The sequence below is a fragment of the Mirounga leonina genome, unplaced genomic scaffold (assembly GCF_011800145.1).
Source record: "Mirounga leonina isolate KUSES-001 unplaced genomic scaffold, KU_Mleo_1.0 Mir_165, whole genome shotgun sequence".
In the NCBI taxonomy this organism is placed as follows: Eukaryota; Metazoa; Chordata; class Mammalia; order Carnivora; family Phocidae; genus Mirounga; species Mirounga leonina.
Genome location: NW_023270415.1, coordinates 38419715 through 38447449, shown reverse-complemented (window position 1 = coordinate 38447449; position 27735 = coordinate 38419715). Strand labels below are relative to the sequence as shown.

The window sequence follows — 27735 nt, the reverse complement described above, 5'->3', positions numbered from 1 at the left end:
AGGTAGACGCTTAACCGACTGAGCCACCCAGGCACTCCTCTACAACTTATTTTATTTTATTTATTTATTTTTTAAAGACTTTATTTATTTGAGAGACAGAAAGAATGAGAGAGACAGAGAGAGCATGAGAGGGGGGAAGGTCAGAGGGAGAAGCAGACTCCCCGCGGAGCAGGGAGCCCAATGTGGGACTCAATCCTGGGACTCCAGGATCATGACCTGAGCCGAAGGCAGTCGCCCAACGAACTGAGCCATCCAGGCGCCCCTGCAACCTATTTTAAATAGAACTAGGGGTGGAGGTGGGGGGACTAAGACCTAACATGAGCTTCTATATTTGCTTTAACAGAAACGCCCAGATAACTACCAAGCAGCCCTTTGTAGAATCACGGGGCTCCTGGCTGTTATTCTATCTGGATATATTACTGCCATGAGGAAAAACAGCTCAGAATGTACTGAAAAGTGAGACGGAGAAGAAAGAAAAGGAAGCACCTACCTTCTTTTCCAGTCGATCAATTAATTTTTGGAGTCTATTGATCTGGGTCATCCACTGGTTATCTTCTTCTAATAAGCCTTGAGGGGAAAATCATGAGGGCAATGTATTAAACAGAGCAGGAATGCTTTGGCATCTCAGAACTTTCCTTTTACCCTGAAGGAAGCACACAGTGTCACTGGCTAGTCACCTTTTAAAGAAATATATTCACATGAGTGCTTTCTGAGTTATCAGTTTCCATAGATCCGCGCGGCCCAGTGGGTTCATTTTCGCAAGTATGCGCTTTTTCTGTCGTTGCCCGTACTGGCCTTTGATAGTCAAAGAACAGATCCCGCTGAGCCATTTTCACCACCCCACGAGATGGCTGATTTTTCTTTTGAAAAAAGGAAAGCATCCATCAATAATTTTAAACTTACTTTGGTGACAGTGGCAGGCGCCAGGGAAGTAACAGGCCTGACCACACCAAGGAAGCCGGTGTCTCCTTTCCTAGGGGCTAACCTGAATAAACATGCACACTATGGTCATGGCATAGGGATTATGAGCACAGCATCTGGAACCTGCTGATCTTGCTCAGGTGACTTGACTCCTCTGGCCTCAGCAATATCATCATATCCTCTGGCCACACAGTCATTGTGAGGATTAAATCAGAATATATATGTATACACACACACACACACATGCATGCATACATGTGACAGGTATACATATGTACATCTGTGTGAACATACACACAAACACACATCTACATCTAGCACCCAGTCAACCATTACGTAAGTCCTGTTGCTATTATTGTTGCTGTGATTATTTTTTTAATTCAAAAATTTCTTCAGCATCTTTTATTTTATCATTGCTGTTCCAAGTAAGCTCTGCCCAACATGGGGCTTGAACTCGTGACCTGGAGATTATTCAAAGGTGCAAAGGGAAGAGCTGTGGTCTGAGCCCCTGCACAAACATCCTGGCATCCTTGTGTATCCTTACGGCAGCTTGCTCAAAAGGATTTTCATGGGCATTTGCTGAAACATTATTATTGAATATTTCTCCACGGGAGGATGTCATTGAATTCAAACTGTAAAGCCTTGTTTTAGCTTTGAATGTTAGGAACATAAGACCAAATTATAAAGAGGTCGTGCTTTCCATTAGAATTCACTTTTCTCTCTGCATTCTGGGGTAAAACTCAAGGCCCACCACACAAATTATGATGCAAAACTAAGTAGGAGAACAGTCACACAGAAGTGGCTCTAAAAAAAAATCAGAATAAGGGTGCTTTATAACAGAAAACATTGTAACTATATAAACAAAATTTAGGTTTACTTTTTAATTTACAGATCAGTTAACACACTTCCATTCTGGCTTGTTCCTAAAAGAATTTAAGGTGGCTGTCACATCAAACTTCCTTAGAAGGAAATTTTGGGTTTTGCTCTGTTTTCTAATGGGTTAAAGTGTAAAGAACAATCTGTATATTGACTCAGGAGGCTAGTATTGTCATTTCCTAACAACACATGGTAGACTGTGTAATTGCTCACCATTTTCCCCTTTCTTCCCGGTATAGAAGTCTATGTACACTACAAGTCTTTGCCCCTCCACTTTGCAGTACCTTCTACCACAACGGGTGGAGTACGTGTCCCTCCCCACTGTTACTGGGTTCGGCAGGGGACTCATTTGGCCAATGGAAAGTTAGCAGGTAAGATGCACACAATGGTTTCAAGTGAGCTGTGTGAGCTGGCCTGGCTGGTTGTGCTTCTGACACCCACCAAGAGAAGAAACTGCTTGCTCCAAGCAGTCACTGATCCCAAGAGGCCACACGAGAAGCAGAGCTGAACCCAGTCTACAAGCTGGGGAGCACACGTGCAGCTGAGATCACCCAAATCACCATCAACCACAGACCCATGAACGAAAATAGACAAATATTTGCAGTGGTAATCACTGAGCTTTTGCAGTTGTTTCGCCATAAAAATGGACTAATAAACCATATGCCCTCGGTCAAATTGCTTCACTTCTGGGGAAATAAAGATACTAACATCTATCTTATAAGGTATTAGAATAAAATAAGACAGTGTTCAAGAAAGCACTTTGAAACCTTTCAAGTACAGTCTGTGTAAATATAGACTATAGTTAGTACTTTGATTTTCTGAAATATTAGATATTTAAAGGTTAATCTGTGTTAAAATGATATGTTCAAGTGATATTTATATATATATACACACACACTCATACAAATATACATATGCATACATATATATACATACCCATGCTTTACAGAAATTACTGTGATATTTTGCAACACGAATTTGTATATTTCAAATGAATTTTAAAGTAATGATTACAAATGACACAATTAAAATAACCTAAAATATTACTAAAGTTTTAGTCCAATAAATGTTATATTACACTACACACTTCAAAAATGCCAGCTATGACTTTAATCCCATCATGAAAGGAAATAAAGATCCTTTTCCTCAAAGGCTTTTCCTGAAAATCCTTTGCATATGTTTAGGCAGGCTTTTGGGGATCTGGAGCAAATTAGGGTACAAACTAAAGTGTGCCTCCTTCCTTGAAACTGATGGGGACTTCTACAGGTCTCCAGTCCCTCGTGTATTAGGTGACCGAGCCACTTTCTTCCCTACCCATCATCCCTCTGTGCACTGCTGGGTGCAGCTGTGGGATTCTGATGGAAACAACAGGGAGGATCATCACCCTGTTCTTAATACCACAGGCTCTCTGCCACTGTGGTTTCAGACAAACTTATCTGGTATAAGAAAAGCATTCCATTACTATTGCTGTTTTACTTGCTTAAAAAGTATGTCAACATGAAAATACAAACTGGGTCAGTCTGGAAGAAGAAAAATGACAAAGCTTCATTACCTGGACCACAGGCACTAAACTGAGGGCTTTTAGGTGAGAAACTGTTGTGTCTCTGGACTCGGCGACTTGATCGCTTTCCAGGCCACTGAATCAACAGGACTTCTGGCTTGGTTGGCCCTTGCCTTGAACAAGAGAGACAACATTTAACCACAGCGTGTTTCTTGCCTCGAGAAACAGATCTTTAACCATCAATCACAAAGGTTTTCTGGTGTAGTGAAATGAAAAGTGAGGATAATTACTGCTTGCCAACATGCTCTAAAGACCCACATGATCTGGTTTTATAAATGTGAACCTAAAGGAGAAACTGTGAGCTGTCTTTATTCTTTCAGAGTTTGAGTAAAAATTATATCTTAATTTGTGACTTCAGAAAAACATCTTTCCTTTCTTGACCAAACCATCAATGGGAAAAATGTTTTTGTGTGTGCTGATGTATTTAGTTTGAGAATACCTATGGTGTTCAGTCAGTTTTAAATTTTTTAAATCAAGGCTATGTATCCATATAATTTTAAAAGTCAAATAATTCTACAAAGCTTATTTTTTTTAATTATAATTTTTTTATTATGTTATGTTAGTTATGTTAGTCACCATACAGTACATCATTAGTTTTTGATGACTAGCTTATTTTAACAAACAGGAGTTCCTACTCCCCCACCTCCATATCATGCCCATTCCCCTTTCACAGAGGGAATGCTTTCAACAAGTGTTAATTTGGGTATTTATCCTCATATCTGTATATAATATGCTTAAATTGCTATCATTTTATTCTTCAGTTTTAAAATGTATCTATTAACTTCCCAATATGAAAAGTTCAGGTCAATGGTATATACAAGGAAATATTACAAGAAACTTACAGGAAAACTGTTTGAAAGAATGGATTCAACTTGGGAAGCAAGCCTTTGGTCTTTCCCTATTCTTCTCTCCTGGTTGGAATACACATGTGATAGCTGGAACTCCAGCAACCATCCTGGACCATGAGGCAAACTTGAGGAGACAGGAGGTCTATGATAAATCTGTAGAGCTGTCATACCTGCTTAGGCTGCCACCACCAAGCTCTTTCTTGATAATAAGCCCTTATGTGTTTAAGTCACTTTTTTTTTCCTGTTACATGCAGCCAAATCTAATACTAATTCACTCATCCAAAAATCTTCCTTAACTATCAGTAAGGGAAAATTTCTTTAGCCTCTTTCTAATGTTGGTCCCCCCAACCCCCTTTTAAATTGGATTTCATTTTCTCTTTGTTTTGGTGGAAAAGAACCTCCAATTGCTTCATAGGAAAGGGTGCACCTTGAGAGGTAAATTTTTTTTTCAATAAATGAATGAACTTAATTTTTTATTTCTTTTATGCTGGTTCTCTATTTTTTTATTATTATGTTCAATTAGCCAGCATATGGTACATCATTAGTTTTTGAGGTAGTGTTCAAATTTTTGAGATACTGTATATTAAAAAGATACTTTTATTTTATTCTACTTTATTGGTGTTTTTATGGGATAAAGAACTTTATTTTTTTAATTTCCAATATAATTAATGTACAGTGGTATATTATTTTCAGGTATATAATATAGTGATTCAACAATTCTATGCAGTACTCAGTGCTCATCAACAGATAAGCGTACTCTTAATCTCCTTCACCTATTTCACCCATCCTCCCACTCACTTCCCCCCTGGTAACCATCAGTTTTTTTCGCTACACTTAAGAGTCTGTAATTTGGGGGCACCTGGGTGGCTCAGCTGGTAAAGTGGACTGCCTTTGGCTCAGGTCATGATCTCAGGGTCCTGGGATGGAGTCCCACATGGGGCTCCCTGCTGAGCAGGGAGCCTGCTTCTCCCTCTTCTCCCCGCTTGTGTTCTCTCTTGCTATCTCTCTCTCTCTCTAATAAATAAAACCTTAAAAAAACAGTCTGTAATTTGCTTGTTTTTTGTTTTATTTTTTAAATTCTACATGAGTGCAATCATATGGTATTTGTCTTTCTCTTACTGACATTTCACTTAGCATTATACTCTCTGGATCCATCCATGTTGCTGCAAATGGCAAGATTTCTTTATGGCTGAGTAATATTCCACTGTATATATGTATGTGTGTGTATGTGTGTGTACACACACACCACATTTTCTTTATCTGCTCATCTATTGGCTACTCGGGCTTCTTCTATATTTTGGCTATTGTAAATAATGCTGCAATAATCACAGGGGTGCATATATCTTCTCAAATTAGTGTTTTCATATTATTTGGGTTAAATACCCAGGAATGGAATTACTGCATCATACGGTAATTCTATTTTTAATTTTTCGAGGAACCTCCATACTGTTTTCCACAGTGACTGTACCAGTTTGCATTTCCACCAACAGTGCACGAGGGTTCCTTTTTCTCCACATTCTCACCAATGCTTGTTTCTTGTGTTTTTGATTTTAGCCATTATGCAGGAATGAGGTGATAGCTCACTCTAGTTCTGATTTTCATTTCACTGATGGTTAGTGAGTTGACCATCTTTTCATGTGTCTGTTGGCCACCTATATGCCTTCTGTGGAGGAATATTTGCTCTTGTCTTCTGCCCATTTTTAATTGATGAAATAATTGGGTATTCTTTTGGTGTTGAGTTGTATACGTTTTATATATTCTTTATATATTTTGGATATTAACCCTTTATCGAATATATTTCTTGCAAATATCTCCTCCCATTCAGTAGGTTGTCCTTTTGTTTCACTGATTATTCCCTTTGCTGTGCAGAGGATTTTAATCCCACTTGATTGTGGTGAATGATTTTTTTAAATATATTTGGGGATTCAGTTTATTAATATTTTGTTGGGGAATTTTGCATCTATGTTCTTCAGAAATACTGGCTTGTAGTTCTCTTTTATTGCACTGTCTTTATCTGGTTTTGGTATCAGGGTAATGCTGGCATCACAGAATGAATTTGGAAGTTTTCCTTTCTCTTCTATTTTTTGGAATAGTTTGAGAAGAATAGGTGTTAATACTTCTTTAAACGTTTGGTAAAATTTACCTGCGAAGCCATCTGGTCTCGGACTTTTGTTTGTGGGGAGTTTTTGATTACTGTTCAATTTCATTGCTGGTAATTGCTCTATCAAATTTTCTATTTCTTTCCAACTCAGTTTTGGGAGGTTATATGTTTCTAGGAATTTATCCATTTCTTCTAGATTGTCCAATTTGTTGCCATATAATTATTCATAATAGGCTCTAATAAACCATTATGTTTCTATGGTGTTGGTTGGTATTTCTCTTTCATTTCTGATTTTGAGTCCTTTATTTATGAGTCTGGCTAAAAGTTAATCATTTTTGTTAATCTTTTCAAAGAACCAGCTCCTGGTTTCATTGATCTTTTTTGTTTGTTTTTGTTTTTAGTTTCTATTTCATTTATTTCTGCTCTAATCTTTATTATTTCCTTCCTTCTACAGGTTTTATTTATTCTTCCTTTTCTAGCTCCTTTAGGTGTAAGGTTAGTTTATCTGAGATTTTTCTGGCTTCTTGAGGTAGACCCAGCGGGGAGTCTTCTCCCTCTGACCCTCCATCCTCTCATGCTTTCTCTCTCACTCTCTTTCAAATAAATAAGATCTTTAAAAAAAAAGTTCTAGGTCTTAAGCCCCACTGACTGTAAAAACTTACAAAATTAAGCCCCTCTGGTTTTCAAATCCAAATGTTATAGAGGTTCATCTTCCCTATGTGGGTCCCTTGTGTCTGGGGTGCCTGGGGTGGGGTCTGCTCTTTTCCCTTCTCCATGCTTGCAGTGTCCCTCCCTCCCCGAGACAGTCTTGTGGGTCTTTTTGGCTCCTGACTGCATCTCCACCCTTCCTACCATTTTCAATGTGGCCTCTTCTCTACATTTAGCTGTGAGAGTCTGTTCTGCCAGTCTTCTGGTCATTTTCTGGGTTATTTACACGGATGTGGGTGTTATTTAGGTATACCAATAGGACAATGGGAGCCTAGGATTCTCCTACTCTGCCATCTTCCCCTGAAGTCAGAGTACAAAGATTTAGGTTGCAAATCATTTTCCCTTCAAATTTTGAAAAAGCTGCTTGATTGCATTTCTAGCTTCCAGTGTCATTATTGAAAAAATCTAGTGTTTTCTTCATCCTTTGTATTTGACCTGGTTTTTCTGTCTGGAAGATTTTAGACATTTCTCTTTGTCTTTGGTATTCTGAAATCTCATAACGGCATGCCTTGGTGTCAGATTTTAGAATTCATTGCAATGGGCTCTCGATCTATCAACCTGGAAACTCATGTCCTTGTTCTGAGAATTATTTCTTAGACAATTTCTCTCCTTTTTTCTCTTTCTGGAATTACTACTTTTCAAATATTGGGCCTTTTGGACTATCCTACAGTTTTATTTATTTTTTCTTTCCTATTTTTCATCTCTTTGTGGAAATGCCATCACACTTTTATCTCCAAATCTTGCTCACAGTTTATTTCTGCAATCATAATTTCCAAGACCTCTCTGTGTGCTTTGAATATTTTTATTTATTTATTTTTCTTAGAGATTTTATTTACTTATTTGACAGAGAGAGAGAGAGAGACAGCTAGAGAGGGAACACAAGCAGTGGGGGTGGGAGAGGGAGAAGCAGGCTCCCGGCTGAGCAGGGAACCCGATGCAGAGCTCGATCCCAGGACCCTGGGATCATGAGCCGAGCTGAAGGCAGATGCTTAATGACTGAGCCACCCAGGCACCCCATGAATATTATTTTTTAAAATAGCATCCTGTCCTTAATTCATAAATGCAATATTTTCTCTGCTTTCTGAGGGTATTGATTTCTTTTGTTTTCTTTTTTTTTTAGAAGTCTTCTTCTGCTCTCTGGATTATATCTGTTTCTTCTAAGTTTCTTTTCTTGTGTTTGATTTGTTCTCTTGGTTGTCCCTGCCTATTTCAGAGGAAGGAAACATGGATGATTGGAGTGTGCGTGTGTGTGTTGGGCGGTGTGGGGAAGGTGAGGACTGCCAACTTGCAGCCCCCACCATAGGGTGGCCTGGCTAGGCCTATTCATTAAGAGACACCATCTCTTGGTACTTTTAAGTCTTTCTCTTGGACTGATGAGATCCCATAGAAAATTGAGAGAAGCATCTCCCAACCAGAGTGTATAAGCCCAGCTGTTAGTGCTTTGGGAGTACAGTATGCTGAGTGGCTTTCAAATCTCACTGTTCAGTATGGAGACTTTCACTTAATGCCTGTGTTTTAGTATCATGTCCTGACCCCTGCTGTGCTAGCTATATATCTGTTCACCTTCTCCAGAAAGCACATCTCCAGGCTCCTCAAGGACTGGGGAGGGGCACTTACACAATATTAGATGGAGCTTTCGGCAATATGTTAGCCCCAATGTCACCCCCACTGCACACAGTGAAGCCAATTCATGAACCTCTCTGAGGTTCTGTGATACAAATTACATTGCATCTTGCCTCCACACATTGCCTATGTTTTGTCTTTCTCAGAGCTTCAACATTAGTCACCACTACATTCATTTTCTTTCCATATTCCAAGTTTCTACCCCTTTGGTTCGTCTATCCTTATCTTTGCACCTTTATGACTCCTTGTTGTCTACACTCTGTTAATGCCTTCTTTGAAAGAAGGAAGAAAAGAAAAGAAATCATATGTTTACTCTCCAATCTTTAACTAGACCACCCTATGGATTTTCCTTTGGCATTTAAAAAAGATCAACTTTATCTTGCAGCTTCAGTGGTCATAAGAATAGGTGATTAGAGCAGTTCTCCTCTATGTTCAAACTAAGGGAATGTAGACTGTCTGAAGGTTTATAATCACCTGCAAGCAAAATTAAAGCCTTCCCTTACTTCTATAATAGACAACCATCAAAAGGAGAAGAATAACTTCTAAACCTAGAAGGAATTAGTCTGGATAAAGAACAACTTTGGAAAATAGAGTAAATTTTCAGATTCCATTATAAAAAGAAATTCACATGTAATTAAACTGTGTTCCCAGAAATCTGGTTTGTGAAGAAGAAAGGCTTATGTAAGAGGACAGGGGCCTCTCGAGGGAAGCTTCAGTGTAATGTGATGATTATTCTTGTCATTGGCTATTAGGTACTTTCAGAAGACATGGAATTAATTTAGCCAGTATGCCAGGACAGATACAAAGAGTGTTGTAGAACACCATCTGAAAATCTCACCTCTGTGGCATTCCAGCTGTATGCACCCCTTCTCTCTGAAATTGCCGTTTTCACATGAATAGACACAGACATTCTGCCCAACACTGCATGTCTAACTCATTACTGCAGGATGAGTGATACTATGTGATTCCCCCCTGGGGTTGATACTAGAACAGATGACTTCTCAAAATTTGCTATATTCCAATGAAGTTTTGTATCCCTAGGTTTCACAAATATTAAGCCCCAAAGTAATACTGATGCTTAAGGGGAAGCAAATTATTATAACCCTGGGATTTTTAATGCTATCTGCAGGTTGCAACTGTTGACTATGCAGGGCATCATGGAATCTTCCTTTATGTTATAAAAAAACAGATGAGTTCTGGGGTACATTGATTTGACCTCTCCTCTCTGACCTTGTTCTAACTCTTCTCAAATCTTTACTATATACTGTTACGAGACTAATTTCCCTTAAAACTTTTCATTATATTTCTCTTTTATTTACAACCACCAAGACAATCCCTGATCATATGAAATCTAAATGCATTTGTCTAGCTTTTAAGACCTTTCTTAACCTTAGATGCCAGATGGGTTGTTCTCACTGTCCCAGGTCCTCATCCACTGCTGTTCTATATAGTTCCTTTTACCTGGGATTCCCTTTCATTCATTCAGTTTCGTATATTTAACATGTAGTTGTGCCAGGTACAGGGAAACAAGGCAAGGCCCCTTCCATTTAGAAACTCAAAGTCTAATGGGAGAGATAAGTAAAGGATTGAGTTTGTAGGTAAGTCTAAGTAGAGGGTACTGAGAAAGTAAACAGTGGTGGAGTTGTAGGTGAAGGTTTTCCAGAGCAAGTGCTGTCCAAGCAGTGACCAAACAAAAGAGGAAGAGCCAGCCAGAAGGAATAAGATGGGTACTATGGGGTGGCTGAGGAGACCTATCCCTTCAGGGAGAATATCCTCTGCCATTAAATCTACCCTAAAGATCCCGTTCAAGTCTTATCTCCTTTGAGGATTATTTACTGGTCTCTTGTCTAATATCATGGAAAAAGGACAGCCATCTTTCCTGTCCTGTTTTGTTTCCTCCACTGGAGAGGGTCCCTGGGGCTCTCCTTACTTTGGTTTCTGGTGGCCAGCTGATTGCTAGATGGAGCTAAGGAGAGGAGGCACAACACTTTTAAGCATGAACCTAATTCCCACTCTTCAGTCAGGGTCACCAGGCACTTCAAGTTGGATTATGGGCACAAACCCATAGTGGAAACTAGTTTTTTTTATTTGCTATTTATTTATTTATTTATTTAATAAAATAAAATTTTATTTTATTTTTTAACTGGAAGTTTGTACCTCTTAGGCCCCTTTATTTCACCCATCTCCCCACCTACTTCCCCTCTGGCAACCACCTGTTCAATCTCTGTATTTAAGAGGCTTTTGTTTGTTTTTTTTATTGTTCGTTTGTTTTCTTAAATTCTACATAGGACTGAAATCGTGTGGTTTCTGACTTATTTCAGTTAGCATTGTACTTTCTAGGTCCATCCATGTTGTTGCAAATGGCAAGATTTCATTCTTTTTAATGGCTGAGTAATATTCCATTGTGTGTATATATGTATGTATGTATACGCACACACGTACACATACATACATATATATATATAGCCCATCTTCTTTATCCATTCATTTATCAATGCACACTCGGGTTGCTTTCATATCTTGGCTATTGTTAATAATGCTATAATAAACATAGTGCATATATCTTTTCAAATTAGAGTTTTTGTTTTCTTTGGGTAAATATCCAGTAGAGGAATTACTGGATCATATAGTATTTTTATTTTTAAATTTTTGAGGAAGCTCCATACTGTTTTCCACAGTGGCTATACCAATTTGGATTTCCACTAATAGTGTACAAAGATTCCTTTTTTTCCTCCAAATCCTCACCAATACTTGTTATTTCTTGTCTTTTTGATTCCAGTCATTTTGACAAGTGTGAGGTAATACTTCATTGTAGCTTTGATTTGCATTTCTCTGATGATTAGTGATGTTAAGCATCTTTTCACGTGGCTGTTGGCCATCTGTACATCTTCTTTGGGAAAAGTGTCTATTCAAGTCCTCTGCTCATTTTTCAATTGGATTTGTGTGTGTTGTGTAAATTCCTTACATATTTTGGATATTAACCCCTTATCAGATATATCACTTGCAAGTATCTTCTCCCATTCAGTAGGTTGCCTCTTTGTTTTGTTGATGGTTTCTTTCACTGTGTAAAAGCTTTTTATTTTGGTGTAGTCAATGAATAACCTCCCCAGAGGAGTATCATGGATTTGGGGTGGGATCTGGGCATCCCTGGGTACCTTAGTCAAATACCATACAACAGCACCACCCAAATTTACATCAGACGTGTAATAGTTCTCATTCTTCCAAGCTCTGAGCTAGAAGCCTATAAATAAAATATTAATTAGTCCTTTAGTGTCTTCTACTTTCCTTAAGTTCTGCATTATCACATTCCTTCTCATTAAAAACAGCCGCTGTGCAGCTGTTGGTAGTTTTCACAGGAAGCCAAGGCTAGCCTGTGGCCTAACACAAAGAACAGCTATTCATCATATATTCGCTATATGGTGGTGAATGCAGAACTCAAGTTTGCAGGAGATGACTATAGAAAAAACCCAAAGTGCAGGTGAAGAAGGGAAGCACAGCGCTTTTGCAGGCTTCCTCTCAGGTGACAAATAATTGATTCTAAAAAGGGAGAATCCACTTCACATCAAGAAAATCTAAACAAAACAGAGAAATCAACCTCATTTTCCCATTTGGAACATGAAATCAGTTTCACTGTATTTCAAGATATTTCGTTATCCTCTGCTCAAACTTGAAGAACGGGGTTTTTGCTTTTCTAAAGCTATTTGTTACACCTGCCATTTGATACAGAATCACTCAAGGCAGTGAAAATAAGAAGTTTATAATGTGAAAATGCTGCAAGATCCATGGCCCAGGGCAGACACATGTTCATCAGCTGCACGAGCTCATTAGATTTGAGATTAGAGACTTTTCTGTTAGAATTTGGTGGTACTCACTCATTTCGACATTGTAAACACATGGTTGAAAATTCTACCGTTTCTCTGAGATGGCCTAATAATTATGTATCCATTAGTTTGTTTAGAGAAATTAGTCCTACTGAGCAGTCTATTATCAGCCTGTTCAAAAAAGTTACTGTGTGTTGGGCGCCTGGGTGGCTCAGTCGGTTGAGCGACTGCCTTCGGCTCAGGTCATGATCCCGGAGTCCCTGGATCGAGTCCCACATCGGGCTCCCTGCTCGGCGGGGAGTCTGCTTCTCCCTCTGACCCTCCCCCCTCTCATGTGCTCTCTCTCTCTCATTCTCTCTGTCAAATAATAAATAAAAAATCTTAAAAAAAAGTTACTGTGTGGTTCTCCCTAATTTAAAATGCAAAAGTTAGATGGTCATATGTATAGGTTTGAAGTAACACATGCAAAATATGTTGCATAAGCCAGGGTTTTGCTAAGCCCTTCTCTAGCTTGCAAGGTATAAACAATGGCAACTCAAGCAAGTACCAACTGTTGGTTAGAATAATTTCGATGTCTGCTTTACACTGTTCTAATTCAGGTTCCTCTTTAGCATTAGCACCTTTATTTACATAACTATTATAGTAGCATTACTTATCTTCTCAGTGATATTAACTGGTGGTCTTGAATTTTGAAATCTTTTCCTACCATTCATTTTTCTTTATTTCTTTAAATAAATAGGCTGATTTGATTCCCAAGTCCCCAGGTACATCCAGGTTCACTTAGCCTCTAAGTCTCTATCAGTTCCACATTTTCACATAATACTCATTTGCAAGATGAGCCCAAATATCATCAGGAAATTCCATGAAATCTTTTACTCTTCCTAAATCCTTGGCACCTTATTTACCCTTCTGTATGATATATATCACTTTGCATCTTACACTATGGTTTTAGTCTTCATGTTTTATTTACATAATAGACTTTAGCATCCTGAAGAGTCAGGACTATGTAAAATGTAACTTTACATTATCACAGTGTCTACTAAATTTGCTATTTAAATTTGAATAAATGATGGACAGTAAAAGTAGAATGGCTTCTTTTAGTGGCAAATGTAAGGCGAGCACCCAAAGGAGGTTCCTGTAATTCTATTTAAATTTATTAATTCTCATTTTTAGTTTCACTTGCTTAAGCATGATGCCCCTCAACTGGTCTTTCATAGTCACTACAGAGATATCATATGAACATATTTAACTTGCCTTTCTTGACGGGTTTGCTCCTCAGTAGTTTCCATGGCACATTCCAGAGAATTCTGGAGAGACTGCAGCTGATTCAAGGTCTCTTTCAATAAAAATCGAGTTACAAATTGTTCCAAATTGGAGGCCTCTTGGTAGTCCTAAGGATGATAGAGCAAAGGCAATTAGAAGTATGGTAAGGAAGAATATCCAGGAATGGTTTTCCCCCACGTACCCATCAATCTCAGATTAATTTTCAAGGAGAAACCAGGAAGAGAGCAGACATGTTGCCCCTGGAGGCTGGGGCAGTGCTCTACTCGCCCACCAGAAGTTGAATATAAGAGCTGCAGAGATAACGGGAATATCTAGCTCATCTCCCATTGCATCTGCCTCAATCTGAGGAAAAAGGACAAAACCCACTAGAATTAGAGAATAGACATCTGTAGAAAAGGAAAAGAACATTATCTAGAGAAAAAGCTTGGAAGGTGATTAACTCAGAGTTTGTTCTGTGCTTCATTTAAGTAATGACCATGCATCGTTTATTTTTTCTATTATGAACTAAATGCAGTCACGTTCCAGCAATTGGCTTAGTTCTTTCTTGATGTATTTATTATGCCTGATCTGTATTATACTGAAGCCAAAGGAAATTATGTGTAGTTATCCCCCAATTCAGAAAATGTTAGGCATGGAATATTTAAACAGTTTACTAAATCTTCTTATGTTCCTCCCTCAGGAACTTACCTGAGGCTCGTTTGCATCTAACTCAGCCACAAAAGCACCATGCTTTCAAACAGCCCCAAGTCTACCCGGAGATCACGGCATATACAATAGCTATACTCGTCGAGTTTAGTCTCAGGAGACAGGGGGCCGTGCATGGTGCTACCTGCTGTTCTTGTCTTCTACAGTCTCAGGGAGAACCAAGAAAGAAAAAAAAAAAAACAGGTTGGCACGGAATAGGTGCCAGACCACTCATTCAGGTCCTGAGACTAGCGAGCTAAACCCAATTTTCTAAAGTATTGAGTGGGAATGACAAATACAAGTTCCGTTAAGAAAGATTGATCTAGCTCTGTCCCTACATGATTTTTTTCATGGGTGAAAATATAAAACCAAAAGGAGTAACAGTGACAAGATAATGCCTGAAGTTACGATGTGCTGGGGAGTCTCAGGTCACGGTTGTAAACCCAGAAAACCAAGACGTAATTATTTAATCTTTCTAGGTCTCAGTTTTCTCATTTACAAATCAGACGATAACCCAGGCATACATTCCAACTCACAAATATTCTGCGCTTCTATCAACTCTAAATTAGGACATAATGGATTGTGACAGAAATTACTTTGTAATTTTTCTTCTGGTAGCCCAATCACCTAATGCCATAGAAATCCTCCTTTTGTTCTTATTTTGAAATCATGAAATGTTTCAATCATCAGTTTCTCTTTAAGTCCATTCTTGTAGGTGAACACGGGGAATTCTCTTATCCACCATACCTAATGATGTGATTTAAAACTTAAAAATTTTAATGCCTTTAAGCTCCACCTAAGAAACTAACCATAAACTGAAACATTACATGCTTATAATAACCTAAGGATTTCTGTGAGTTAATTCAAGGTAAAAATACACCAAATATTTAATTTTATCAAATAGCTTGGTAGTGAATAGCAATAAAAACTTCAAAAAATTATTCCTCAATGTGTTTTTAAGTTGAGGAAATCTTTCTTTTGAAAAGAAAATGTATGACAGAAAAAAAGGTGTGCTTTTTTCCCCAGTCATTTGCATTTTGTGAAAGCATATTTTTTAAATAAAATTTAAAAAAATTTAAAAATGAAAAAAATTTATTAAAATGCCAAGACAACATATTGGTGTAGTCAGAGATTATGCCAATTACATTGGCATCTCAGTACACACTGTGACTAAAGCAAATGATAAAATTTTATACCTATTTGTAGAGGGCCTGGAAAGGGAAGAAAGCATACATTCACCGAGCAAGGCATTATCACATTAGCCTCACTCTTTTCTCAGTTAAATGTTAAGTATTTGTCATGTCAGAACTATAGAACTAATTGCTTATCATCACAATTAGATTTTAGCTTTCTAGACTCAAAGGTCATGCCTTATACTTCTGTGTGCCTCATGGTGCCTACACCAGATACTCACTCAATACTTGATTGAGAGAAACTCCTAAGTTTAAAAATGTAATTGGGTGGCTACTCTGGTCTTACATATCAAGATTTTGGTGATGCCAAAGTTCAATATTTAAGGACAGTTAAAACCCTATAATTGGCTACTCCATGGCAGCAAATTAAGAAGTGGTTCTTATACTGAGATTTACCTCCCAGTCTGATGAGACTTTGCTATTCTTATTAGTGATTCTTCAGATAATATTAAGAGATGGCAAAAAAAAAAGAAGATAAAAAAAATATTAAGAGATAGCACAACCAGCTAGTACGTTGGACAGAATTGCTGATGCCTGGACACTGAGAGTGGTGGTGGGTGGGTTTAAGATTTGGGGGTATTCAGTTTTTTGAGTCAATACGAAGATTGGCTGTTATGTGCTAACTCTTGATCATAAGGAGAAAAAAAGAGCTTGTTTTCTAATGTTCCTGTTTATCCTTCCAGACTCTGCTCACGGCACCATCTCTGTAGAGCCTCTCCTTTCCTTGAGCCACCATTTTGCTTCATGGGATTAGGCACACCCTTCTTTTCCCTTCTCTGTGCTCCCAGCCAGTGTGTAGAATTTATTACTGTATATTGTAATCTGCTGTCTACTTGCCCATCTCCCTCATCCTAGGCCAGATCTTTCAAGGTAGGAAATATATCTTACAATCATCTCTGACTCCAGAATGCCCAGAACAAAGTCCGGCTGCCCCATAAATGCTTAAAGGGTATGTGAGCAGCAGGTGTGGGTGAGTGCAAATTCAGGCACCAGAGGGCGCATCTGAGCGCTGGAAACTGCTCTTGCCTCCCTGCTCCCCTCCCAGGCACCAGCTCCCTCTCCTGCCTCTAGCTCTGGCTGATGGCAGACACTGTTGTCCAGCTTGCCTGGTCGTGTGGGCTCTGCGATAAATGGAAACAAAGGTTTGTTCTTAACAGACTGTTTGTCCTCATTTCATTTTCTGGACCATGTGTCAGTCTTCTTCCCTTCCCTTAATCTGAATCCCAAGGTTTAGGACTGCAGACCCAGGTGGCATGGATCCAATCTTCCCTTCCTTCTTTCAGATGTGCAGCAGATGTTCCTTTGGAAGGCAGTGGCAAAAGAAGCAGATGGAAAATTAAATAGATAACAAGCTGGAAAATGTCAAAGCCTGGCCCTTTCTATTCTCAACAAATGTGTTGGTTCTGCAGGTACAAAAAGGGATCTTTGCATGCTGAACTCCCCAAAGACTGATATGTTGGCTTAAAACAGTTCCTGTAAGCAAAATCTAGAATTTGAGAGACTGGCAGAAAGAACATACACTGGTCTACTAAAGCAGTAAAAAAACATAGTACCTGATATCGAGATTCTGCCACTTTTTTTCAGAAACAGTTTAATCCTTTATGTCTATTAGAACAGGTATGGGTAATGAAGGCTAATAATATGTTCCCCAGATTCCAATAACATTCATTCATGTCACTGATAATTGTCAGTTAAATTAATCTTTACGTGGAAATTGTTAAGTAGCATTAATATTTCCATTTGTGCCTTTGCCAAGCTAGAGTGTGAACATTTCGATCTACCTATTTCTTTTGTATGGAGCTGAAACAGGGTGAGGATTCATTTAAGTAAAAACCCCAGCATTAGAAGCAGAGCCCTTTGAAAATCAGGTTTCTTAGGGCCCTGCCTGTGCATCTTAATTGTCAGATCATTTCTCAAAAAGCAAGCTCCTGCCCATCTGCGTAATGGAAGAGTAGAGATCCCGGCTATTAAACCACTATGAATCATCTGAGTTAATTAGGAAAATCAGAGCATCAGTCTTCCCTGTTTGTATTTGTCCTACTTAAAAATTAATCAAGTCTGTGACATTCAGGCTCAGCGTCTTCTAGTTTATGAGATCAGATGCAATCACATTTAGCAGGGGGTACTGCTTCTGATCGCTGTTTGATCTAAGCCCCTGCAGCTTTCCCTGTTCCTATGTGAGACAGCTGTGCTGGCTTCTAGAACAAAAAATTCACTTTTACAAAGATAAGTTTGTCTTTTTTCCCTTACTCTTCCCCAAACTGTTACCTTTTAAAAAATAATAACTGGCTTATACTGCTTTATCTATGTCCTATTTTTGTAAACATTCTTAGACTTTCATTTTAAATGACTTTTCTTTTAAGCTGGGAGAATACTATATCGAATTTAAGGCTTAAAAAAAAAAAAAAAGAACTGGTCCTTACTTCAGTCTTAAAAATGGACTGAGGTTAATTCCAGATAGGTAGTTAGAAATTTTAGATAGCGGTACAAGAGATTAAAATATTTTCATACTGCATATTCCCAAGGATTAAAGGAATTATAGATTTTCAGGTTAGTGAAAGAGGAAACAAGGCTCTAATTCTGGAATAAAATGCTATTAAATTATCACTAAATTTAAATAACTTGTAAGCCCTACGTTGAGATATTCTGTAGTTCGAAATCAGAACCCGACTTCTATTATTTAAGACCTTTACATTAACAAACTCCATTGTAGAGGGCTCATCCTAAAGTTATCAAAGATTGATTTCATGTAGGTTTCTTTCCTCTGGCTCTTCTTATTGCTCTGTTTCGTACCAGGAGACTAACAAGAACATATGGCCCCTTGGATGTCTTTGCCGAAAGAATAAAATAATCCCATTCTGTTCAGAAGTAATCTTCAAACAAGTGAACTTTGGCAAAAAACAAAAACAAAAACAAAAATCAAAACCAAACCTGGATTTGAATGTGGAAACGATGAACAGAGTCAACCCAAATTTGAGGCTTAATAGCTAACAGATGAAGATTTGGATCCCATTTATCACATTTAATAACAGTGTGGTGATTAAGAATCTGGGTTTGAAAACAGTTACACAAGTTACACATAAGTTCTAATCAGTGTTTATGCCACTTAAAAGCTATGTGAGCTTGGGAAAGTATTCAACCTAAGTCTTTGTTTCCCTAACTATACATAAGAATAGTGGCAATCTCATAAACTTGTGAGGACTGAATGAAATATAGCCTGCAAAGCACAGGGTATGATGTCTAGCTTATAGTTTCTGATAAATGTTCATCATTGCTCTCAATCCATTGGAGGAAGGATACTACAAAGTGTAATGAACAGATAATTGGCTCAAAATTCACAAGGCTTGAGCTTGAATGCTGTGGTAACAGTTCACTTCAGAATTTTGCTAGTATAAATATATGTTGGTGTTCAGTGTGTAGCAGGCTCTTCAAAAATTATTAAATTTTGGAGTTCCTTCTACATATATATATATATTTTTAAAAGATTTATTTATTTATTTATTTGAGAGAGAGTGTGAAACATGAAATAAAATGAAGTCACATGTATCAAGGTGTTTTAAAATGGAGCCAGGAGGTCCTTAAGGAAGTAAGCCTCACACATGACCTCACATATAGAACCATGAACTTTTAAATTGGGCCAAACTACAGATAAAGGACTCTGCAAGAACCCCTGTAACTTGCTACAGGAAGAGACTTTTGCTTAGTGATAGCCTTAGCAACTAATTATGTTTAGGCAAGATTAGTGTTCTGTCCCCATCATCAACCAAAATTCTTTATAAACAACTTATATAGGCATTCTCTTTTTGTCTTTAAAAATCCCTGACTTTTGCTCCCTAGTGAGACACTATTTGGATTGCTGCCCAAATCTGTGTACCTCAAATGGCAATTCTTTGTTCCCAAATAAATGCTTTTGCTTAATTCCTGCCTCTTGACAATTTTAGATTGACAAAAGCACACCACATACCTAAGAATATCGACTCAGAACAAACATCAAGACATATTTCCGTAAAATTATTGGGCTTTAAAAGACAAAGCAAAAATTCCTTGTGCACTTAGATATAAACAGCAAATGACTTATGGGGTAAAAAAAAAAAAAAAAAAAAAAAAACCTAAAAACTGGATTATCATGAGAATTTCCAAAAGAAAACTTTTTCTGTCAGAAGAACGTGAATTGAACCATTAGAAGGCAATCAGCAAAATCTAGACCATGAGCATCTCTCTAAAGGACTGCCGGGTAACCTGTAAATTAAAAGACATGTTAACACACATAAAAATGGGCACAACTAAACTACAGTTTTTAGAGATGAACATTCATGTGATGAAACCATAATAAAATGCAAGGAAATGATTACTACAGGAATCTGTTTGGTCCTTATATCCAGGGGGAGAGAAGATAATTGGAACAAGGCACATGGAAGGGTTGGGAAGGCTGGTAGGTTTGTTTGGTTTCTCGATCTGGGTGGTGGTTTAAAGAGCGTTTTGCCTATAATCATTAAGTTCTACATGTGATTTGCGTGACTTTCCTCCTTTTCATTTTATTTTTACAAAAGTTAAGATATGTGGAGGAGCCAGCCTGGTAGAGATACACTATCCTCATATTTTTGAGACATTGTGGGAGTAGACAGATAAGGGCTGTAAAATACAGGAGTCTTTGGCAGGCAGTAGGACAAGAAAATCTGTAAACACTTCCAAATTAGTAATTTTTATCACCTCTCATATACTATCTTCTCAACTGCTAGCCTGTATTTTTCTGGAATGTAACATAGAACCAAATGTTAAATTTTTTTTCAGCATGAAGAGCAGAGAGCTATATTTACACATAATTTGGGCTAAATTTATGTTTGTTGATGTTGATAATAAAAGATCATCAAAATTTCTTCCCCATAAATATGCTTTCTACCTTATTGCTTACACACTTTTCTTCGAATATCATTTTTAAGCATGTACTACCTCAAGGTTAACACGCACTTGTAATTTGACTCCTCCTAAACAGTGTATGTGTCAGATGGATAGTTCTATTTTAACCACAATCTTAAAATATGTTGAGTTAGTATGTCTAAGTTACTGAATTTGTCAGAGAAAATACATCTTCAAAACGTCATTTATGATCTTTCAACTTTCAGAGACATATTATCTTTGTCTTTGATCTAAACAAACCCTATGACAGCATAATGTATGGGAAATATTAGATACTTAATATATCTGAGCATGGACACACTTTTGGATTTAATTTGCCTTTATGGCTCACTTACGAATAAAATACCAAATCATTCCAGTAACTTTTTGTTCAGGAAAAAAATATCTCTGGGAATAGTAACTTCTTCAGAATAATAAATAGGCAAGGATTTTTGCCAGTCAGACTTAAAAAAATAAAAATACTATATTTCATCAAATATGAAGTGCAATTATGAGATGCATCTTTTTTTGTATTTTATACACCACTAGGAAATAAAAATATTTGCAATTCAATTTTATACACCATCAAGTGCAAGATGAATCCCAATTTCATAGAGATTAAAATGTAAAAATGTATGCATCTTAGAAATTGATGAAATATGGGGTTTTGCTACATTTCATTATGACAATTACTAACAACAAGAAATAGACAGTCTCTTTGTACCTGTAATTCATGCTTGTATGTCTTTCACATTTAAAAAATTTTTTAAAAAAGATTTACTTATTTAAGAGAAAGAGAGAGCACACACGCTAGGGGTGGGGAGCAGAGGGCACAGGGAGAAGCAGACTCCCCTGCTGAGCAGGGAGCCCAACATGGGGCTGGATCCCAGGACCCCGAGATCAGGACTTGGGTTGAAGGTAGATGCTTAACTGACTGAGATACCCAAGCACTCCTATGTCTTTCACATTTTAAGGTCTGGAATGTTATACTGAGAGACAATACTGAACATTTCTCCTATGTGTTCAAGAAAATGGTCAATGTAAGAAGAAACTGGCTATGGATTGAAATCATAACCACGGCTTGCCTTTCTTAAAATTGGGTTCGTGCCAAGGTCTTCTGGTTCGCTTTAGAAATATCTAGATAGGCTTATTCAAAATCTTCACGTGCATCCTGAAGACTAAGTTAAGCATTCATGGTGGAAGTGTTTCCATGGTACAACGTAACTAAAATAATGCAGCTTGCTGACACACACATCCTGGGTAGATTACAAATAGTAAAGACCCCTTAATTTCTAGGTGATTAAAAACACACAGGCAACTATACAGGGAACACACATAAGAGAAGAGTTATAAAAATCTACCTATATTCTCCTTTCTAAAAGGTATTCTAGATGATTATATAGATTACTTGCAATCAGTTCTGAATATCTTATTTTCAAACTGATAAATTGGAAGGTAATATTTACATTAAAAAATTTCCTGGAAGCTCCACTTTTGGCAACAGAATTTATTAAATTACCTAAAAAATACTTCTTTTACAAAAATATTAAAGTATGATGAGTATTTTAAATACATAGCAGAGCTTCTAAGAAAATAAGAAAAAAACCCACCAATGGCCAAAATGAACAGGAAACAGACACACAGACTATAGTGCTATCATCTAGCATTGAAATCCTTGCTGTCCTGTAGGCATTTTCTTGAGCCAGAAGCTTTAAGTTTCAGATTATAATTTTGGGGGGAGATGAGATGAGCCAAGGTGGAGAGTTGGAATTGGAACACACAAAGGAATATTATCCATAAACAAAGAGAGATGACAAATTGTCTCAGGCTTAGCTATGGGTACAAAAAATTCTTCAAAACTTATAACACCAAAGCTTAGTCCACATTAGAGTTGGAAGCTCAATTCCTTTACCTGCATGATGCAGGGGATCCCTAAACTGAGAGATTAATGTAAAGTAGTTCTGTATTAGTAATATCCCGGGGCACCTGTCATAAACCAAAAAATAAATTCTTTAGGAAGTACATTATCAAATCACATTTCTCAGAATACCCAATGATTTAATCATTGAAGTATGAATTCACAGCGAAAAGAATTCCATCTAACATGTATCCATATTGCACAAAGAATAAAAGAAAAAAAAGAGTTCGCAGAAACATGCTTCAATGATCAAATTAAAAAAAAAAAAGTAACTGAAAACATAAGGAAAGAGAGACTACAACATAAAGCCAGGCAGATTTCAAAAGAAGCGATATGAACTTGAAAAAAAAAAAAAGAATGAAACACTCAATGGACAGATTAAATATCAGATTAGATACAGATAAGGAGAGAATTAGGGAACTAGAATATAAATCTGAAGTAATTATTCAAATAGTAGCACAAAGATGGACAATATGTAATAGAAGGGATAGAGAAAATGAGAAGGTCTAACCTTCTAGAGAGTTCTAAGAGGTGAAGAAAGAGGCAACAGCTGACAATTTTGCAGCATTGAACAAAGCTATGGCATCTCAGATTCAGGAATCACAACAGATGCCAAGCAGCATAAATAAAAAAGCAATCAGCCCTTAGACGCAATATAATATAACATCTTAAATAATAGAAGTACTAATACTTTATTTTCTCTTCCCTCTTGAGGAACCTGCAGCTGAAACAACATGAACAAACCCTTGTTCCAGCTCTCTCTGGACATGTGGCTGTTACCCCTGGCAGATGGGCTCTTCAAGCAGAGGAAGTGGCAATCATAGGCTCTCACCTTTCGAGTTCACCACAAATAAGTGGTGAATCTTTCTCAAAGTCCCTTAAATGCCAGAGTGCAAGTGATCAATATTCTGCATGGGTCCCTTGAAGTCTCCACTAGCTTGGGACAAATCATCTGACATTGCACTTTAGAACTTTCAGCAAAATAAAGATGTTTCAGTAATTTTTCACAGGCTATATTGGACTTTCCCCTGCTCCCTTTTGAAGTTACTGGTCCTGTATTTTTGCCCTTTTTTTTCTATTATGTGTTCTGATTTTTCCTTATTGACTTATAGAACTTCTTGAAATGTTAACACCAGTCTTTGATAGCTGAGTTTTACAAATACATCCGCCTGTTTTTCATTTTCTTTTCAAATTCTAAGTGCTATCTTTTGAAGTTCAGATTTTCCTGAATATAATAAAGTGAAAATGATCAATTATACCATATAATAGATACATTATTGTGTTCTGTATCTTGTTTATGAAATCCTTCTCGAGGGCAAAGTTAAATTTTCTAATATATAAAAAAACTCTTAAATCTTTACTCTTCTTCCATACATTTTTGCCAGATCTATCACAAGTTAGGTTTCTATAGATCTCCTAACTATTGGTTTGTAGATCTATGATTTTTTTATTGTTTTCCCTGCTAAACTCTCTTATTCATCTTCCTAGAACTCCGATTCTATGTTGCAGCTTCTCACTTAGCTGTCTCTTCATCTTTTATATTTTCTAGATCTTTGTCTTTTTGAGCCACATTCTGTGTGACATCTTCAGTTCTGTCAAGTTCCCTTATTCTCTTTCCTGCTGTATCTAATCTACTGTTAAACAGTATCCTGATGCATTAATTTCAGTTATTATATATTTTTGACTCATACTTATTTTTTGTTCTTTCTCAAATTTTCTTGGTATTTTTTTGTATACTCCTGCTCAATTTCTCACATTTTTAACCATGTATTTATATGATACATTAACATTTTTATCCCGTACCTGATTATTTTCAATGTATAAAGTTTTGGACTGTGTGTTGAGATTTTTAAATAATATCAGCACAAATTATTTGCAAGATTAATCTTTGAAACCTATCGGACAAGATTAGGAGGATTCAGGGGCGCCTGGGTGGCTCAGGCGGCTGCCTTCAGCTTGGGTCGTGATCCCGGGGTCCTGGGATTGAGTCCCGCATAGGGACTCTGCCCCTCCCCCTCAGCTCCTGCTTTCTCTCTCTCTCGCAAAAATAAATGAAATCTTTAAAAAAAAAGATTAAGAGGATTCAAAGAGGATTTGATTTTACTTTGGTCTAGTTCCTGGGGGCAACTTATCTTAGAATAATTTTAAATTAAATTCTTGGCTTGAGGCTATTTTCACTAAACAGGAAGTTTAAACTTGGCTTGAAAATTCATAAGGAAGGGCTGACTTGTTATAATTCTCAGTTACCCTTTGTTAATTTGGCGCTCAGAATCATTAGGGGTAATTTTCCTTGTTGTGAAGAGCAAAACCCTTTGGGTTTCAAGTTATTGCAGTTGGTCTCTTATTGGAATCCTTACCATGGAGATTAAAGCTCTTCTTGGAATGTAAAACATGACATCGCCTGGGTGGCTCAGTTGGTTAAGCGTCTGCCTTCAGCTCAGGTTGTGATCCCAGAATCCAGGGATCGAGCCCCACCCTCAGGCTCCCTGCTCAGTGGAGAGCCTGCTTCTCCCTCTCCCTCTGCCTGCCACTCTGCCTACCTGTGCTCTCTCTGTCAAATAAATTAATAAATTAATTAAATATTTAAAAAAAAAGTAGAGTTGGTTTCGATAATTTTTTTTCCCATGGACCAATTATTACTCATTCATGAACAAAAAAGTCAAAACTTACCTACTAGTCTATGTAACTTTAAGACCTTAATCTCTTTTGACAAGTTTGTGAGGCTTAAATAAAGTAATTCATAGAAAATAATAAGCAATATCGGTTTTGGTAGGGTTGGGGTAATAGATTCCTTGAATAATCCTGTTTAAACAAAATAAAAATGATGGACATAGTATATATTTTTTAAATTCCTAAGTGTATCAATTATCTGGAAAGAAAGTAAAGACTTCTCATAGGCCAAAATCTAAGTGAAAGAGGGACCTCAAAGAAATAATCAGTGCAGGGAAGCTGGCTTTAATCCAGTGACCTTAAATTTTAGTTTTGAAGAGTTTCAGAACACCATGGGAAAAGGAGAAGGCCTGGCCATGCTCCCACGGAGGCTCTAAGAAGGGAGAGGAGTAAAGAATGGGATCAAACTTAAGCGACCATCAACTTCATATAGACTGCTATAACACAGAAGATGTTATGTACAAACCTAATGGTAACTACAAATAAAAAAACAGTAGTAGATATGCAAAGAATGGAGAAAGGAATCCAAGTATATCATTAAAGAAAGCCAGCAAACCATGAAAGAAAGCTAGAGAAGGAACAGAGAAAAACTACAAAAACAACCACAGAACAAGTAATAAAATGGCAACAAATATGTATCTATCAATAATTGATTTAAGGGTGCCTGTTTGGCTCAGTTGAACATCCAACTCTTGATTTTGGCTCAGGTCATGATCTTGGGATTGAGACCTATGTGGGGCTCTGCACTGAGCATGGAGCCTGCTTCAGATTCTCTTTCTCCTTCTCCCTCTGCCCCTCCCCCTTCTCACACTCTCTCTCTTCCTAAAAATTACCTTGAATGTAAATGAATTAAAGGTTCCAATCAAAAGACATGGGGTGACAGAGTGGATTAAAAAAAATAAGACCATATGATGCCTACAAGGGAGTGTTTTAGAGCTAAAGACACCTGGAGATTGAAAGTGAGGAGATGGAGAAACATTTATTATGTGAATGGATTTAAAAGGAAAGCCAGGGTAGAAATATTTATATCAGACAAAATACTTTTTTTTTAGATAATTGTATACTTTATTCTACTTATTACTAGTATCTCTAATGAAAATGGTGTCTGATAACCTGTAAATTTACATGTAATCATTTTTCAAAATGATTTCTGTATTTCTGTAGGTTATATTAATGCATTTATATCATTTAATGCATGAAAATTACAGATGTCTTCTGTGAGATGCCTTATTTTTTTTAATTTTATTATGTTAGTCACCATACAATACATCATTGGTTTTTGATGTGGTGATCCACAATCCATCGTTTTCGTATAACACCCAGTGCTCCATGCTCCATGCAGTACGTGCCCTCCTTAATACCCATCACTGGGCTAACCAAACCCCCCTCTCCCATCCCCTCTAAAACCCTGTTTGTTTCTCAGACTCCAAACTCTCACGGTTCATCTCTCCCTCCAATCCCCGCCCCCCCCTTTTTCCCTTCCTTCTCCTAATGTCCTCCATGCTATTCCTTATGTTCCACAAATAAGTGAAACCATATGATAATTGACTTTCTCTGCTTGACTTATTTCACTTAGCATAATCTCCTCCAGTCGCACCCATGTTGATGTAAAAGTTGGGTATTCATCCTTTCTGATGGCTGAGTAATATTCCAGTGTATATATGGACCACATCTTCTTTATCCATCCCTGTTGAAGGGCATCTCGGCTCTTTCCACAGCTTGGCTATTGCGGACATTGCTGCTATGAACATTGGGGTGCATATGGTCCTTCTTTTCACTACATCTGTGTCTTTGGGGTAAATACCCAGGAGTGCAATTGCTGGGTCACAGGGTAGCTCTATTTTTAAATTTTTGAGGCACTTTCACACTGTTTTCCAAAGTGGCTGTACCAACTTGCATTCCCACCAACTGTGTAAGAGGGTTCCCCTTTCTCCACAACCTCTCCAACATTTGTTGTTTCTTTCCCTGTCCATTTTGGCCATTCTAACTGGTGTAAGGTGGTATCTCAGTGTGGTTTTGATTTGGATTTCCCTGATGGCTAATGATGATGAACATTTTTTCATGTGTCTGTTAGCCATTTGTATGTCTTCTTCAGAGAAGTGTCTTTTCATATCTTCTGCCCACTTTTTGACTTGATTATTTGTTTTTTGGGTGTTGAGTTTGAGAAGTTCTTTATAGATCTTGGATACCAGCCCTTTATCTGTAGTGTCATTTGCAAATATCTTCTCCCATTCTGTGGGTTGCCTCTTTGTTTTGTTGACTGTTTCCTTTGCTGTGCAGAAGCTTTTTATCTTGATGAAGTCCCAAAAGTTCATTTTTGCTTTTGTTTCACTAGCTTTTGGAGATGTATCTTGAAAGAAGTTGCTGTGGGCAATGTCAAAGAGGTTACTGCCTATGTTCTCCTCTAGGATTTGGACAGATTCCTGTCTCACATTGAGGTCTTTCATCCACTTTGAGTTTATCTTTGTGAATGGTGTTAGAGAATGGTCGAGTTTCATTCTTCTGCATGTGGCTGTCCAATTTTCCCAACACCATTTATTGAAGAGACTGTCTTTTTTCCATTGCATGTTTTTTCCTGCTTTGTCAAAGATTATTTGACCATAGAGTTGAGGGTCCATATCTGGGTTCTCT

The 27735-nt window shown here is 37.5% G+C and overlaps 1 protein-coding gene across 1 annotated transcript in view; it reads right to left on the bottom strand.

Moving 5' to 3' along the window:
- Nucleotides 1-27735, bottom strand: part of NECAB1 (N-terminal EF-hand calcium binding protein 1) — a 186281-nt gene that overhangs the window by 31161 nt on the left and 127385 nt on the right. Inside the window, exons 6-8 of the mRNA XM_035011501.1 lie at nt 13714-13850; nt 3350-3471; nt 491-567 (exon numbers count right to left, since the gene is read on the bottom strand). Of these exons, the coding sequence (XP_034867392.1) occupies nt 491-567; nt 3350-3471; nt 13714-13850 (336 nt within the window). The remainder of the gene's footprint in view (nt 1-490; nt 568-3349; nt 3472-13713; nt 13851-27735) is intronic.